The following is a 17,254-nucleotide window of genomic DNA, read 5'->3' on the forward strand; positions in this document are numbered from 1 at the left end:
TGAACGAATGAATCAATGGATTCCCAGTGCTTAGTGCAGTGCTCTGCAGAGAGTGCGAGTTGAGGATGATGGAAGGCGGGAGGGGGCGTCCGGGTGGGTCCCCGGGCGCGGGTGCAGTGTGGCCGAGCGGCCTGCAGGGGGCTCCCGTCGGGGCGTCGGCGTCTTGGCGCGTGCCCCGGGCCCGCGTGGGGCTTGAGCCCGGCAGATGGTCGGGGGCAGTCGGTGCTGCCGGCGGCGGCGGCGGCGGCGGCCGGGCGGCCCTGCTCCGGCCCGCCCCGCTCCCCCTGCCCGCCCGCCGCCTCCTCCTCCTCCTCCTCCTCCTCCTCCTCCTCGTCGGGCGCCATGGACATGCGGCGGCCGGGGCGGCCCAGCAACAGATTGGACTTGGCGGGGAGCGCCCGCTGAGCGGGAGGCTGGTCCCTGCTCCCGGTCCCGCGCTCCCTCCTCCTGCTCCCCGAGCGGCATGAAGACGAGCCGCCGCGGCCGAGCCCTGCTGGCCGTGGGGCTCAACCTGCTGGCGCTGCTCTTCTCCACCACCGCCTTCCTCACCACGCACTGGTGCGAGGGCACGCAGCGGGTGCCCAAGCCCCACTGTGGCAAAGGCAAGAAGGCCGACTGCCTGGGCTACGCCGGCGGGAACGGGACGGCCAACGACACCGGCCCCGACGCGGTGCACTACAGCTGGGAGACGGGCGACGACCGCTTCCTCTTCAGGTCCTTCCACACCGGCATCTGGTACTCGTGCGAGGAGAACCTCAACGGGCTGGGTGAGGGGCCGCGCGGGGCCGCGCACGCGCGCGCGCGGGGGAGGCGCGGGTGGGGGGGGGGGAGGAGCGCACGTCGCGGGCGAGCGCTCGCGCCGTCGGAGCGCGCGGGGCGAGGGAGCGCGAGCGCCCCGTCGAAGCGCGCGGGGAGGGGCGCGCGCGCGGCGGCCGGAGAGTGTGCGCGCGGCGCGGGAAGGAGGCGCGCGCGCCCCGTCGAAGCGCGCGGCGGCCGGAGAGTGCGCGCGCGCCGCGCGTGGGCAGCGCGGGAAACAGGCGCGCGCGCGCGCGCGCGGCGGGCCGTCGGGGCGCTCTGAGGAGACAGTAGCCGTGGCGCTTGTTGTTAATAATGATGTTGGTATTTGTTAAGCGCTTACTATGTGCAGAGGACTGTTCTAAGCGCTGGGAAGAATAATAATAATAATGTGGGTGTTTGTTAAGCGCTTACTATGTGCAGAGGACTGTTCTAAGCGCTGGGAATAATAATAATAATAATGTGGGTGTTAAGCGCTTACTATGTGCAGAGGACTGTTCTAAGCGCTGGGAAGAATAATAATAATAATGTGGGTGTTTGTTAAGCGCTTATTATGTGCAGAGGACTGTTCTAAGCGCTGGGAATAATAATAATGTCGGGGGTTTGTTAAGCGCTTACTATGTGCAGAGCGCTGTTGTAAGCGCTGGGAATAATAACAAGGATGTTGGTATTTGTTAAGCGCTTACTATGTGCAGAGGACTGTTCTAAGCGCTGGGAATAATAATAATAATAATAATGTGGGTGTTTGTTAAGCGCTTACTATGTGCAGAGCGCTGTTCTAAGCGCTGGGAACAATAATAATAATAATGTTGGTGTTTGTTAAGCGCTTACTATGTGCAGAGCGCTGTTCTAAGCGCTGGGAATAATAATAGGAATGTTGGTATTTGTTAAGCGCTTACTATGTGCAGAGGACTGTTGTAAGCGCTGGGAATAATAATAATAATAATGTTGGTGTTAAGCGTTTACTATGTACAGAGCGCTGTTCTAAGCGCTGGGAATAATAATAATAATGTTGGGGTTTGTTAAGCGCTTACTATGCGCAGAGGGCTGTTGTAAGCGCTGGGAATAATAATAATAATGTTGGTATTTGTTAAGCGCTTACTGTGTCCAGAGCGCTGTTTTAAGCGCTGGGGGGGATACAGGATCATCAGGTTGTCCCACGTGAGGCTCACAGTTAATCCCCATTTGACAGATGAGGTCACTGAGGCACAGTGAAGTGACTTGCCCACAGTCGCACAGCTGACAAGTGGCAGAGCCGGGATTCGAACCCATGACCTCTGACTCCCAAACCCGGGCTCTTTAATAATAATGTTGGTATTTGTTAAGCGCTTACTATGTCCAGAGCGCTGTTCTAAGCGCTGGGCGGGGGGGGGGAGGGGGGATGCAGGGTGATCAGGTGGTCCCACGTGAGGCTCACAGTCTTCATCCCCATTTGACAGATGAGGTCACTGAGGCACGGAGCAGCGAAGTGACTCGCCCACAGTCACACAGCTGACAAGGGGCAGAGTCGGGATTCGAACCCGTGACCTCTGACTCCCAAGCCCGGGCTCTTGCCACTGAGCCACGCTGCGTGAGCCCAGGCTTGGGAGTCAGAGGTCATGGGTTCGAATCCCGGCGCTGCCACTTGCCAGTGGGCGAGTCACTTCCCTTCTCTGGGCCTCAGTGACCTCCTCTGTCAAATGGGGATGAAGACTAGGAGCCCCGCCTGGGACCACTTTGTATCCCCCCCCCCAAGCGCCTAGAACGGTGCTTGGCACATAGTAAGCGCTTAACAAATACCACCATTATTATTAAGCGTTTACTACGCCCCGGGCGCCGTCCTGAAGGCGGATCATTCATTCATTCAATAGTGTTTATTGAGCGCTTACTAGGTGCAGAGCAGTGTACTAAGCGCTTGGAATGGACCAATCGGTAGCGGATAGAGACAGTCCCTGCCCTTTGACGGGCTCACACAGTCTAATCGGGGGAGGCGGACAGACAAGAACAATAGCAATAAATAAAATCAAGCGGATGAACATCCAAGTCTGTGAGACGGGACACGCCCGCCCTCTTAATCCCCTTCTTCCCGATGAGGGATCGGAGGGGCGGGAGAAGTGAAGTGTTGGGCCGGAGGGACGATCCCCGCGGGGGCCCCTCAAGGACCGGTCGCGTCCCGCCCTCCCAGGCCCCTAAACACGACCCTCGGATGGGCCAGGAAGGGAGACGCCAAAAGGGCCGAAAACCAACTCCTAAAGAGGAGAGGAAACTACCGAAAACAGAAGGGAAATGCCACGGCTCATGCATTCATTCAACAGTATTGATTGAGCGCTTACTAGGTGCAGAGCACTGGACTAAGCGCTTGGAATGGACAATTGGGCAACAGAGAGAGACCATCCCTGCTCAATGACGGGTTTACGGTCTAATTGGGGGAATAATAATAATAATGATGGCATTTGTTAAGCGCTTACTATGTGCACAGCACTGGACTAAGCGCTTGGAATGGACAGTTGGGCAACAGAGAGGGACCATCCCGGCCCACTGACGGGTTTACAGTCTAATCGGGGGAATAATAATAATAACGATGGCATTTGTTAAGCGTTTACTGTGTGCAGAGCACTGTACTAAGCTCTTGGAATGGACAGTTGGGCAACAGAGAGAGAGACCATCCCGGCCCAAAGAGGGGCTCACCATTGAATCGGGGGAGGCAGACGGACAAAAACAAGACAACATCATCACGATAAATAGAATGAAGGGGTTGGACACCTCATTAACAAAATAAATAGGGTAATGAAAATATATGCAACTGAGCACAGTGCTGAGGGGAGGGGGAGGGAGGGGGGGAGGAGCAGGGGAAAAGGGGGCTTAGCTGAGGGGAGGTGAAGGGGGGAGCAGAGAGGGAGCAGAGGGGAAAGGGGAAGCTCAGTGTGGGAAGGTCTCCTGGAGGAGGTGAGCACCCAGTCGGGCTTGGAAGAGGGGAAGGGAGTTAGTTTGGCGGAGCTGAGGAGGGAGGGCATTCCGGGACAGAGGGAGGATGCGGGCCAGGGGGTACTTGAGGGGTCGGAGCCGAAGGGGAATAACGGACATTTCCGAGAGAGGCAGACCTGCCACTTTGTTTTCGCTACTTTTCTCCTCGGGCCTCTCCCCGGGCTGCCGTCCTCACAACCGATCTTACCGATGATGGTATTTATGAAGTGCTTACTCTGTGCCCAGCACCATTCTAAAGCGCTGGGGTGGGGCTCACCGTCTTCATCCCCATTTTCCAGATGAGGGAACTGAGGCCCAGAGAAGTTCATTCAGTAGTATTTATTGAGCCCTTACTAGGTGCAGAGCACTGGGCTAAGCACTTGGAATGGACCATTGGGCAACAGATAGAGACCGTCCCGGCCCAGTGACGGGCTCACAGTCTAATCTGTTGCCGAATTGTACATTCCAAGCGCTTAGTACAGTGCTCTGCACCTAGTAAGCGCTCAATAAATACTATTGAATGAATGAATAATCGGGGGAGACGGTAGAGCAAAAGAGAATGAAACAAAAGACAACATTATCACGATAAATACAATGAAGGGGATGTAATAATGGTGGTATTTGTTAAGCGCTTACTATGTGCAGAGCACTGTTTTGAACGCTGGGATAGATAGAGGGTAATCAGGTTGTCCCACATGAGGCTCACAATCTTAATCCCCATTTGACAGATGAGGTCACTGAGGCACAGAGAAGTGAAGTGACTTGCCCACAGTCACACAGCTGACAAGTGGCAGAGCTGGGATTCGAACCCATGACCTCTGACTCCCAAGTCCGTGTTCTTTCCCCTGAGCCACGCTGCTTCATTTTACCTCATTCCTGTAACCTCATTAACAAACGAAATAGGGTAATAAATAATATATACAAATGAGCACAGTGCTGAGGGGATGGGGAGCAGAGGGAAAGGGGGCTCAGCTGAGGGGAGGCGAAGGGGGAAGTGAAGTACTTGCTCCAAGTCTCACAGCTGACAAGAGGTGGGGTGGGAGGGGGGATTAGAACTCACGACCTCTGACTCCCAAGCCGGGGCTCTTGCCCCAAAACCACGCTGCTTCAAGAAGCTGCTTTCAGAAAGCTGGGAGCCGGAGTCCCCCAAAACCTCCGAGGGGCTGGGTGAGGGAGGGCCGTTGGCAAAGACCCTCCTGAAAGCTGCCCGCTCGAAGGAGACCTGTGTCGTCGCCGAGAGCCCTTTAATGTCCACTGAAATATTGGCGGCCGAAAGATGCTTGGAAGGGTGGCGGCTCTTTGGGAATGAATTGTCCCGTTAGAAATCTTGGGGGGCCGAAGTCCATTCGATGGAAGCTTGTGTTCCGTAGAGGCTCAGCGTAGACTGGTATGGTGTGAATGTGGGTCATGGGGTGGCAGTGACCCCCCCACACACTATTTTTGAGTGGGCTTCTAATGAACCCACTTCTATTGTGGTAAGCGCTCAATAAATACAATTGAATGAAGAGATTAGGTGGGCACTGATCCTTTTGGGAAGTAGAAAATATTAGTTGACCAGTTTAGGGCAGGGAGGGAAGACTAAGAATACTGCAAATTGGAAGCTCCTGAGCAGCACGTAGTTAGTTCAGGGGTTATGTTTTTTTCTCAGATCTTTGTCTCTCCGAGTCTTGAAATTAAATACAAAACTTCTCATTAGTATAGTTATTCATTTCAGCGTCTCGTTCCTTTCACTGTAATGTGCCCAGACGATTGATTAAATTTTACATGTTGTCCAGGGCCTGTCTTCAAAACCACATCCAACCCACCTGATTTGCTTTTTTTTTTCTTTTTAATGGTGCTTGTTAAGCACTTACTCTGTGCCGGGCACTGTGATGAGCACTGGGGAAGAAGACACAAGCTAATCAGGTTGGTCACAGTCCCTGACCCACATAGGGCTCTTAGTCTTAATCCCCGTAGTATAGATGAGATAACTGAGGCACAGGGAAGTTAAATGACTTGCCCAAGGTCACACAGCCGACAAGTGGCAGAGCTGGGATTGGAACTCGGGTCCTTCTGACTCCCACTCAAACTTTTTGGCCCCATTCAGAATTCTAAGACTTCTCCAATGGAGTCTTGGAAAAAAAAAACCGTTTTACCCTTCGCAAGCACAGTTGCCCAGCCAACACCAATCACAGATAAGGAGATTTTGTACCCTTGGGAAAGCACAACTTTTCTGTGTGAAAAGCCCCATTCAAAGAAAACATTGATGTATTCACTTCCAATATGAATAGTATTATTTACTTTGTGTCAAACACTGTGCTAAGTGCTGGGGGAGGTGTAAGATAATCAGATTGAACACTGTCCCACCTGAGGTCCACAGTCAAAATGGGAGGGAAAGCAGGTATTTCATGCCCATTTATGGAGATTGGGTGCTCAGCACATTCTGTTATCCCACAGAAGCAACGGAGCCCTTCCTACCAGATAAGGTTGTTGGGAAATAGTAATCGTCATTATCAACAAGATTTATTGGGAACAACCCACTACGGGCAGAGCACTGTATTAGAAAGAACAGACTTCGTGAGACTGGGGCTGCTTCGGTTGATTTACGCTAAACAGAGATTAAAAATCATTTGAAAAACTGATCTCCTATATTCAGGACATTCCTCTGAGGGAATGGGGGGATTAGCCGAGATCTGTTTGCTGTACAAAGGCCCCAATAATCATGGCTGAAACCAGATTTCCAAGCAGAATAATGGCCACAGTCAAAGTTTAATCCGTATTGCACAATGGAGAGACTATGGAGAATTGGTAGAGGAAGTGAGGAAACAAGTGCATAAGTGCCAACTTTTTATTTTGGGCAAGGAGAGTGAAAAGGACATTATGGGGAAAGGCACTCAAGCTCTTGATGGTGCATCTGTAATTTGCTTTAATGTTTATCTTTCCCCGTAGACTGTAAGCTCCTTATGGGCAGGGATCAGGTCTGTAAGCTCTATTGTGTTTTTCCCAAGACCTCAGTATGGCGTCCTGCCCGCAGAAAGAACTCAATAAACACCACTGATTTGTTGGTTGATTAAATTGGAGATAGATCCATATTCCATATTTTGTTCCTCTTCTGATTTATTTTGGCACTAAAGGCAATTTTTCCTTTGTATATCCTGGATTACCTTTATCATCTTCAAGTTAGCTAGAATAGCCCATGCTTTTTCATTGTGCTGGTGAGGTAAGTAATGAGTTAATATCTACAAAGATCTCATGTAATGTGGTAGGCTTTTGGGCTTGAGCCTTTAGTGGTTAGTATCACTGTAGTGATGTGAATGGGTTAATCTACCTCACTATTAGAAAGGGCTATGGGCACTGGGCTAAGTCTGGGATATTGCATTACTTTTGTTCTTGTTAAATGAAAAAAATGTTTTTCCTCACCATAAATTTTTAACTGTCCTCCTCCATGAGTACAGAAAATCACAAACCTCCTCCTTTCAACATGAAACTTCATCTATACCATTATTAAGGCAGTACAAACATTCTCTGTAATACTTTCACTCTTTTTCAGAAGAAATGGAAACTTGTTTGCTGCAGTAACCATATACATGGAGATATATATCTATATGTATCTATCTATATACATATATATTTCTATACTTTGCCATTGGTAGAAGCTGCCTGAGGGTTTTGTGACCAGAGGTGGTAAACCCTTTGAGCTAATTATGTATTTTGTTTTGTGCTCATTTTTCCTCCTCCTGTTCTACCCTCTATTTCTCTTTTCTTCATTCTTTCTGTCTCTGGCTTTATACATATATAGATGGATAAGTAGCTATGTGCATTAAAAGCTGTTTTTCGTGGTCAAGGATGACACCACTCTCTAACCCAATCAGTCTCCTATGGTGACACTGAAACCCTCCCAGAGTAGGAACCAATGCCAGATGGACTGTGTTTTGGGCCTCCGGAAACTTTCTCCCTGTTCAAGTGTGTTTATGTGGGAAATAAAGCAGAGACACAAATTAGGAACACGCATTTGTGTTAACAAACAGCCACTGAAAAAGTAGACCTCAGGCTAGGTTTCACACTAAAAGGCACAGCTACCCACAGGGAAACAAACGCACAAACACACGTGCCTGTAGGGTTGGGAGATGGAGTATAGGCTCAGAGGAGAGTAGCAGAGAGCAAATAATACTAGGAGAAAAACATGTTGAGGAAAATGGAAAACTAAAAGAGAGTAAGAAGAAATGCATCATTCTCCCAACCCAGGGATGTCTGGGAATATTTTCTGAAGGTCAGTGCAGTATAACAGCCCAAGTATTTGGAGTGTTGTTGCAAATGAAATGACGGTTCATAATGAAATTATTGGCTGATCCTTCCTATTTTTATGTTTTCTAGTTTGGATTATGACTTGCTTCTTCAATGATACTCTATTTTCCCTGGCTGCCATGGAATGCAGTAGTGTGCCTGGGAGGTGGGGAGGAGAGTACCGATCCCTACTGCTATCAGCACATCTCCTTCTCACGCTGATTTCCTTTCATCTTTCCACCCACTAGAACTAGCCTTTGGCTTTCTAAAATAAGCCCCAGGGAGAGGAGAAGTGCATGCAAGGCCTGAATGGGAGCTAAGGCGTCGCAAGATGCCATCCACATCAGCCCCTACTCAGTGCTAAGAAAGTCGGGGGATGTGGGGGGGGGGTGGGGGGGGTGGGGGGGGGGGGCAAAATTAGGGCTAAGCCTTAGGTACAAAAATGCCTAGACCTGACCCTGGCCTCCAAAATAATGCTGTGATGAAGAGAGGCGTATTTGGTTATGCCTCCAGGGGAAGAGGTTAGTGACCTGTAAGAAGTTGTTTATTCATATATACAGAGGTTTGTGTGTGGTTGTATGTCATTCTGACATACTCCTGCAACTGCGTGCTCTATCTTTGCCCTTCCTCCAACTCTGTAAATAACTTATGCACGCCTGTCTCGCCCCAAAGCAGACTGTAAGCCCTCTGAGGGTAGGGACTGTGTTTTCCTCAGTGTATTCTACCAAACATTTATTGGTAATGGTATTTCTGAAGGACTTACTGCGATAAATGTGAGAGAAACAGACATAATCCCCAGGTGTATTCAAGGTAAGTATAAAACAAAGTAGCTATGTGTAGTTTTGGGAAGGGAGGTGTCCTTTTACATCTCAGGGCTCCAGTCACCTTTGATTACAGATGGAGGGAGCCTCCCAAGTGCTAATAATTCTGCAGTCCAATATGGCTTCTGTCTCTCACTGATCTGGTAGGAAGCAGGGAACTGGTTTCAGTGTCAGGTAAAGGCAGGGGACTTCCAAAAGCTCCCACGCTGTGGGGGCTGTGGGGTCACGTCGATCTCTGTTAGGGGCTTCTCCTCATTCCCGCAGGGGTGTTGTGGCTCCTGTCCTGTGGTGGTTTGGAGAGGTAGCAAGGCAGGATCGGCATCAGGTGGCAGTACAGTACAGTGTCCTGCACACAGGCACTCAATAAATACCACCAGTTGATTGAAGGTGACCTTGAATTTTTTTTTTCTTTGGTGTTTTTTTTTTAACCAAGAGTACTGGTCCAGAATGATAGCATCCTTGGGGCTAGTGGGTGGCTTGCCTGTAGTTGTTCTTACCCAGACGTTGGAAATTAGAAAAACAAGTAAACTGTTTTGTGAAACAATTCTTTATTTCCAAACCACATTTGTTCTAGCCAAAGTTTTTATCCACTGGTCTGCCCCAGTGATTGAGGAGTTTTCCTTTTGCCCCGGAATAATTCCTCAGAACTGAAGACTTTGGGTGTCCCTCAAGGCTGTTTGGGGGTCACCTTTTCTTCTCAAAGCATGCGGTCTCCCTTGGGGAATTTATCTGCTGTCATTCATTCATTCAGTAGTATTTATTGAGCCCTTAATAAGTGCAGAGCATTGTACTAAGCACTCGGGATATACAGTCCGGCAACTCTCATGGCTTCAACTACCACTGTTATGCGAATGATTCTCAAATCTGCCTTCCAAGTACCGACCTCTGCTTATTTAAAATCTCATATTTTCTCCTGCCTTCAGAACATCTCCACATAGCACCTCAAGCTCAACCTGCCCCAAACTGAACTTCTCTTCCCTCCCAAATCCCCTCCTCCACCTAATTTTCCCATCACAGTTGACACCACCACCATCCTCTCCAAATCTCAATCAATAGTGTTTATCGAGTGCTTACTGTGTGCACAGAACATGGAGAGTACAAAGCTCTTAACCTTGGGCAGGTTCCTTAAATCCTTCTCAACCCACCAAATCCTGTTGGTTCTTCCTTCAAACCATCTACAGAATCTGCTCCTTCCTTTCCATCCATACTGTCCTCTCCACTGGTTCAGGCACTTGCTATATCCCAGCTTTACTACTGCATCAACCTCCTTGCTGACTCCCCTGCCTTCAGTCAATATTTCACTTTGGTAAAACATCATTCCGCACGTCTCTCCATTCCTCAGAAAGCTCCAGTGGCTTCTCCTTTCTCTTTGCATCAAGCAGAAACCCTTGACCTTCGCTACAAGATACTCAATCAACTGTCTTCCTCCTATTTACCCACTCTCTTCTACTCTTCCCCAGCTCGCATGCTTCTTTCCTTTCATTTCAGTTTGCTGTGCCTCATTCTTCCCTTTTCCTCCATATATCTCTTGCTCACGCCCTCTGCTGTGCCTGAAACTCCCTCCCCCCTCAAATCCGTCAGACCACTGCTCTACCCATCTTCAACGGCTTTCTGAAATCTCATCTTTTCCAAGTTGTCTTCCCTGATTAATCTTTTATTTCTTCATCCCGTTTGCCCAGCTGCCACTTCAGCATTTGCTTGTCATTTAAGCACTTGGATACTCAGCGCCCCCCTCCCCTCCCATAGAGTTTATATACATATTTTTATATATTCTATTCCTTTCACCTACCTGCAATTTATTTAGTGTCTGTCCTCACCCCTACCTAGATTGTAAAGTCACTGAGAGCAGGGATCATATCTACTATTTTACCCTTTCAAGTGCTTATACAGTTCTCTGCTCATACGTTCAATAAATACTAGCAGCGAGAGCATGGGTTTGAGAATCAGAGAATGTGGGTTCTAATCCCGGCTCCACCACTTATCTGCTGTGTGACCTTGGGCAAATCACTTAACTTTTCCATGCCTCAGTTACCACGTCTGTAAAATGGGGATTGACTGAGCCCCACGTGGGACGACCTGATTACCTGTATCCACCTCAGTGCTTAGAACAGTGTTTGGCACAGAGTAAGCGCTTAACAAATACTGTAATTATTACTACTGTTGATTGATCTAAAGTAAGGAGCATGGATAATTGCAGAGGTTCTTTGAAGAGCAATGGAATCTGTGGTTTTGGTGGAGCAGGAAAGGAAGAAATGTTGGTTTCATTAGATTTACTTCCCCACCTCCCAGATAGTCAAAGAACCCTAAATTAACCTGGGAGCAGTAGGTGGGCGATTGTTTAATAACACAGAAAACTCCTGGCAATAATCATATCTTGGGACTTCCCATTGCAGGCCATGGAAAAGCAGAGAAATCCAAGAGGGTCAAGGGGACCAGAATGAAAGTCTCCATCCCTTTTCCCCTTCCTGAGATTCCCTATACCATTCCCACCTAGGAGAGGGAAGGAATAGATCTTACAAAAATAAAAATGAAAGTTAAGAAAAAGGAGTCATTGCTTCAGACAGCGTAGCTCGGTTTTGCAGCAAGCTGGCAGACCTGGAACCATTGGCGACACTTTTGGTTTTCTCTCGGCAGTTACAATGTAAAGGGAATTCCTCTCTTCCTCCAGGTTTGTGCAGCACAGAACCACACAGTGACATGAGGATGGTTGCCACTGCTCTCTCCCCGACTTCTCTCGTCTGTGGGCCGGCCCCAGAAAATGCTAGGCAAGAGTCTCTTCCCCTGAATCTGGCTCCTCCCCTAGTTTGCAGGGATTTGATCACTCTTCTGTTTCCCTGTTAAGAATTTTCCAATGGCAATTTCAGGCTACAGGCAGGGAACTTTTTTTTTAGGTGATCCCTCAGGCTTTGGAACTCCCTTCTCTTACAGGGTTTGATTAAAGTGTGAATTTGTTGATATTCATGGAATTGGGCCAAACATCTTTTTTACGTTGCCCCATCCATGTTGGAAGCGGGATATTCTGCTGCCTTTTGCCTTTGAGGTCCCTATATGGAGATATGATGGGAGGAGCGTGGGAGGCTGGTGAACAGAGGGAGAGGCTGTACGCGGGAGTTTTGTGGGAGGAAGATGACCTGGAACGGGGAGAACGGAGGGCAGATCGAAGACAAGTTCAGTAAGGTTGAAGATAGGAAAAATGACACCATGATTAAGAGGTACGAGGTGAAACGCACCGCAAGTGTAGTAAGAAAAGCATTTATTCGGAACTAAAAGTACACTAAAAGCACTCTACTAAGCTCTGGGAAAGAATAGACAGGTTCATTCGATCACATTTATTGAGCATTTACTGTGTGCCAAGTACTGAGTGCTTGGGAGAGTACAATATAACAATAAAATGACACACTCCCTACCTACAGTGAGTTGACAGTCTAGAAGATGGGAATTAGATACGGTCCCTGACCCTCAAGGGGTTTACAGTCTAAAAATATAAATGGGGAGAGAGGACTGACAACAGACCCGAACTGAGAGACGAAACAAGACATTAAGACAACACAAAGACAGGGACAAATCACGGCAGCAGCTAAGGAGCGAGTAATGCTAAGAGTGACTGGGACTAAGCGTGGCTCTCCATTTTAGTATGTGTCCAAGAGCTTTCTCCAGTTTGAGACAAGTCCCTAATTGGCTGAAGAAGTTATGAGGACTACAGAATCATGGCTAAAATTGTCAGTGGATTGTATTTTGTAAAAGAACCACTTTAACTTTTCCTACTGATATAGGTCTTTAAGGCTCCTCTTATTTCTCCTGTCTCATGGTCTCCCATAATGATGGCAGCAACAGTAGCTCTAGAAAATCTGGTCATTTCATCCATAACCTTTGTAGTCACTGATTTATTTTTGCAGATTTGGTTTTTGACACAGTGTATGAAATGCCCAACTTGGTTATTTGTATCTACCCTAGTGCTTAGTACATTTCCTGACACATAGTACGTGCTTAAGAAGTGCCATACGAAAAAAAAAGTAAGAGGATTCAATATCACAAGAAGCTATCAGGGTAGAAGATATCAAGAAGGTTTGGAAAAAATTAATGGACAAGAGCTCGACAGTGTACCGTTAGAGAGAAAAGGTAGAGATATTAGAAGGTGTCTCCTGGAAATGATGGTTTTACCCTGCCATGCATTATCAGTTTATTGGCATTGTTGGAGGCAGACTCCTGGGTTATTATTATTATGGTATTTGTAAAGTGCTTCTGATGTGCCAAGCACTGTTCTAAGCACTGGGATAGATACAAGGTAAGCAGGTTGTCCCCATGTGGGGCTCCCAGTTTTAATCCCCATTTTACAGACGAGGCAACTGAAGCACAGAGACGGTCACCCAGCAGAAAAGTGGTGGAGGCGGGATTAGAACCCATATCCTCTGACTCCCAGTCCCGTGCTCTTTCCACAAAGCCACACTGCTTCTCTAAGAAATGGAGTAGGCACAAGTAGATCCACGACAAGCCGTCCCGTAACTCAGAGTGCCAGAAGAACTTACTTCGACTGTGAACACCGTGTGGGACAGGGACTGTGTCTCACTTGATCAAGCTCTATCACCCCAACTGCTTGGAACAGTTTTTACTATTATCATTATGGTACCTGTCAAGAAATCTCTATGGATGTACTACCAGAACGATTGCAGATGGAGGTGGGGCGTTCTGGGAGAGGTGTGTCCATGGCGTCATTATGGGTCGGACACGACTCGACAGCATAAGACAACAACGTTTGTTAAGCACTTACTACATGTCAAGCACTAGGCTGAGCACTGAGGTAGATATAAGTTAAGCAGATTGGACACAGTCCCTGTCTCACTTAGGACGCAAGGTTTAACTAAGAGGGAGAAGGATTTAATCTCCATTTTACAGTTGAGAAACTGAGGCACACAGAATTGAAGTGACTTGCCCAATGTCACCCAGCAAGCAACTGGCAGAGCGGGACTAGTTCGCAGGACCTCTGACTCCCAGACCCCTGCTCTTTTCACTGGGCCATGCTGCTTCTCAGCTCAGCACACAGTAAGTGCTGAATAAATACCATAATAATAACAAACACCATAAACAATATGTTTATTATTTTGACTTATTAATATTTTCATATTTATTACTTTATAAATAACAATAGTAATAATAGTGATATTCCATATATACTTTATCATTTTAAATCATTTGATAGTTATAAAAAACAGAACCCACCGACCACAAGGGTGTTGTTTTTTTAAAAAAAATTATATTTGTTAAGTGCTTACTATTTGGTCTGCTAGGAAGTCAAAAGTTCATCAGGAGAGGCTAGTGTTCTTAGTGCTCTGAGGAGTACAGGCTAAAGTTTTTCATGCAAGGTGGGACTTCTTGTCCTAGATTCATTCATCCACATAGATGGGGTTCTCTACTTGCTTTCCCAAAGATGTCTGTCCTCAACATGTAGGCTGACATCTGAGTTTTGGGACCTTACCAGACTCAAGGTCGCATTTATTTTTACTGTTGTGGTCTCCCAAATGCTTAGTACAGTACTTTTTACTCAATATATGCTCAATGAGTAGCATTGATGGATCGTGAAGTTATTTCACTTCCCTCTCCTTCAATTTTCGGGGCAGAAAGATGGAGACATTTCATCGGTCTCCCCTGTAGACAGCTTCCCGTGGGCAGGAATTATGTCTACCAACTGTATTGTTTTGTACAATCCCAAGTGCTTAATCCAGTGCTCTGCACATACTAAACACTCAAAAAATATCGTTGATTGAATGTCAGTGCCCAACAACACCCTCATGCCCAGTAGTGCACTCCTCTGGAGCTACAGATAGCCCAGAAGTCTTAATGGACCAAACTCTTACTGGTTTCATTGTTATTCACTGCATTATTTCTTTATCTGTGGGTTTTCCTCATTCCCCCCAAGTTTTCTCCCCTCTCACCTCTTTCCTGCCACTTTTAGGCTGCAGTACTAGTAATGATAATAATAACTGTGATATTTGTTGAGTGTTTAACTCCGAGCCAAGCACTGTATTAAGTGCTGGGATAGGTACAAGATAATCGGGTCCCACATGGGGCTCACAGTCGAAGTAGGAGGGAGAAGCCCCATTTTTCAAATGGGGGAACTGAGGCACGGAGAAGTTGAGTGACTTACCCAAGATCACACAGGAGCTATGGGGCAGAGCCAGGATTGGAGCCCAGGTCCTCTGACTCCCAGGCCTGTGCACTTTCCATTAGGCCCCGACTGCTTCTCAAAAGCCCTTGGAACAAGGAGCTAAACAGATTTGAATACTAGCCCTGTGCCTCTCTCCATTGCTCATTGTGGTGCTCTGCAAACAGTAGGTGCTCAACAAGTGTCATAAAAAAAACCCTCAAAAACCCATCCCTGGGGATTCTGTCCCAAAATATTGAGAAGCAAGGATCTTGCTTCTAGTTGATCTAGTTCTTATTCAGCCATTGATGCATACATAACATGGGCCCGGTCAAGTAATTTAACCAGTCTGTGCTTTTTTTTTTTTTTCCCTTTCCCAAACCATGTGCAAATTGGAGAAAATGATGACTGCGCCCTGCATACCTCACAGGGTGGTTGTTGGGAAGATTAATGAGATATTGTGTGTAATTTAATTTGGCTTCTGGAGGAAGGGGATATATGAGGGCATGGGAATATTATCTCACTGGGTGTTATGCAGGTGAACTAATAAATTACAAAACACTTAGCAAATTTATGGTATTATGCTTAATAATCATAATTAACACATGGTTGCTGCCTGGACCACACAGTGTTGGAAAGCAGGAAATCGCCCTCCTGCTGTTGAATTGTTTGGTTGATTCTAGTTTATTATTACCTTTACTTTCTCTGGCTACTGTTGTAAGGACTGTGTAGAATTGCTTGAGGATTGGTGAATCTATGTGTAATGTTTTGTTCAGGTTTAGAGTTACCATGGCTACTGAAGTTTTCCCTTTTTTTTCCCACTTGGAGCTAATTCTGGACTTTTGGGCATGCGTGCCAACCCTTATACATGTGTTGTCCCCCCCGCCCTTGTAATCTCTTGCCAGCCCAAGACTTCCCTTGGAAGAGAATGGAGATTGGGAAATTGGAAGGTGAGGAGAAACCCTTTCTACATCGACTAGCGGCGTTTTGTGTGGTGGTAGACATTCGCAGATAGACCGACACCTGCTGAAGATATAGAGAGCTAGCCATAGATGGATCCATTTCCATGCCTCTCTCTGGGTGGATCAGAGAAGGGAGAAAGCCAAAAAGGGAAGAGTCATGGAGAGTAGATGAGAAGGAATTATGGAAGGAAGTGGGATGGGGGAGACCTGAAGGGGAAGGGCTGGGAAGGGGTAAGGGGTATTGGGAGGTCTGGGGGGCGAGGGGGTGCATATAAGGAGGGACTTGGAGGGTCAAGGCAGGCACAGAATATTTACCTCAGCTTCTCTGCTCTGCTCCGGTTCCAGTTGCCTCTACTTCCCCTACCTACAGAGAGGCTCAAGGGACTCAAGTGGGATCGGCTGACACTGTGCTCTCTTGGAACCGCTTGGGCTGGTGAGTGGGGACTGCTGAGCTTCAGCTGACACTTTAAACTGCTTGGTCCTGATCCCACGGGAGCTGGGACTGAGATGTGAAAATGGCAGTCTAGTAGTGCTCAGCTAAGAGGGGAATGGGAATTCCCCGCCCCCCCCCCCACCAGTGTAGTCAGAGCCCCGCCTCTCGTGGAGATGGCACTGCATTTGACAGAAACGGGGAGCCTCGGGGTACGGGGTGGGGGGGTGTTTTATGTCATCTTCAGTTCTTCCAGCCATTCCGCTCTCTGGAAGCAGTCTGTTAGCCAATGTCACCAGATGGTGACACTTTGCTTTTTATATAGATAGCCTGAAACATTAACTTTTATTCGCTATTTAATAATTGCGTTTTTGCATGTTAGACACTTGGAAGGTTCATCCCTTATGTAAGATAGGATACCATTATTAGCAAAGCTCAATCTGGGGAGCTTGAGGTAAAAGGATGTGGGGAAGAACAATTTTAGAAACGACCTAACTAAAACAGCACCTCATCCTCTATTCTCAGTCGATCCAGCAGAGGGGACCAAATTCAGTGCTACTCATTTTACGAAGAGATTATCGGTTGCTACTCTAGTCAGGACTTGATCTCATTATTGCTTTTAATTGCAGGTAAGGAAGCAGGTAAAAAGCAACCAGGGACCTGGAAATTTGCCCAATCAGTTTAAAGTGTAGACATTTGGTTAAAGCGAGAGAGTTTTCATGCAAAAAATTTTTTTCATGAATGTAATCGAATGTGCTTCTGCTCTGTTAGCCCATCCTAATGGCCCAGTCAATGGACAACATTTACTTCTAGTTCCCTTTGCATCTACGAGCCTACTGGTAGGTGGTGGACAGTAGCCATCCAATTCTCTGCCTTCACTTGACCCTCTCTTTGTTACCCC

The 17,254-nt window shown here is 47.5% G+C and overlaps 1 protein-coding gene across 6 annotated transcripts in view; it reads left to right on the forward strand.

The window, feature by feature from the left end:
- The first annotated feature begins 325 nt into the window (after positions 1-325).
- GSG1L (GSG1 like) overlaps positions 326-17,254 on the forward strand; it is a 249,653-nt gene continuing 232,724 nt past the window's right edge. For all 6 annotated transcript variants that reach the window (XM_029057523.2, XM_029057526.2, XM_029057527.2 and 3 more), the window contains exon 1: positions 326-767. In XM_029057523.2, coding sequence (XP_028913356.1) covers positions 464-767 — 304 coding nt within the window. In that variant the 5' untranslated portion in view covers positions 326-463. The remainder of the gene's footprint in view (positions 768-17,254) is intronic.

Source organism: Ornithorhynchus anatinus, chromosome 2 (genome assembly GCF_004115215.2).
Source record: "Ornithorhynchus anatinus isolate Pmale09 chromosome 2, mOrnAna1.pri.v4, whole genome shotgun sequence".
Lineage (NCBI taxonomy): Eukaryota > Metazoa > Chordata > Mammalia > Monotremata > Ornithorhynchidae > Ornithorhynchus > Ornithorhynchus anatinus.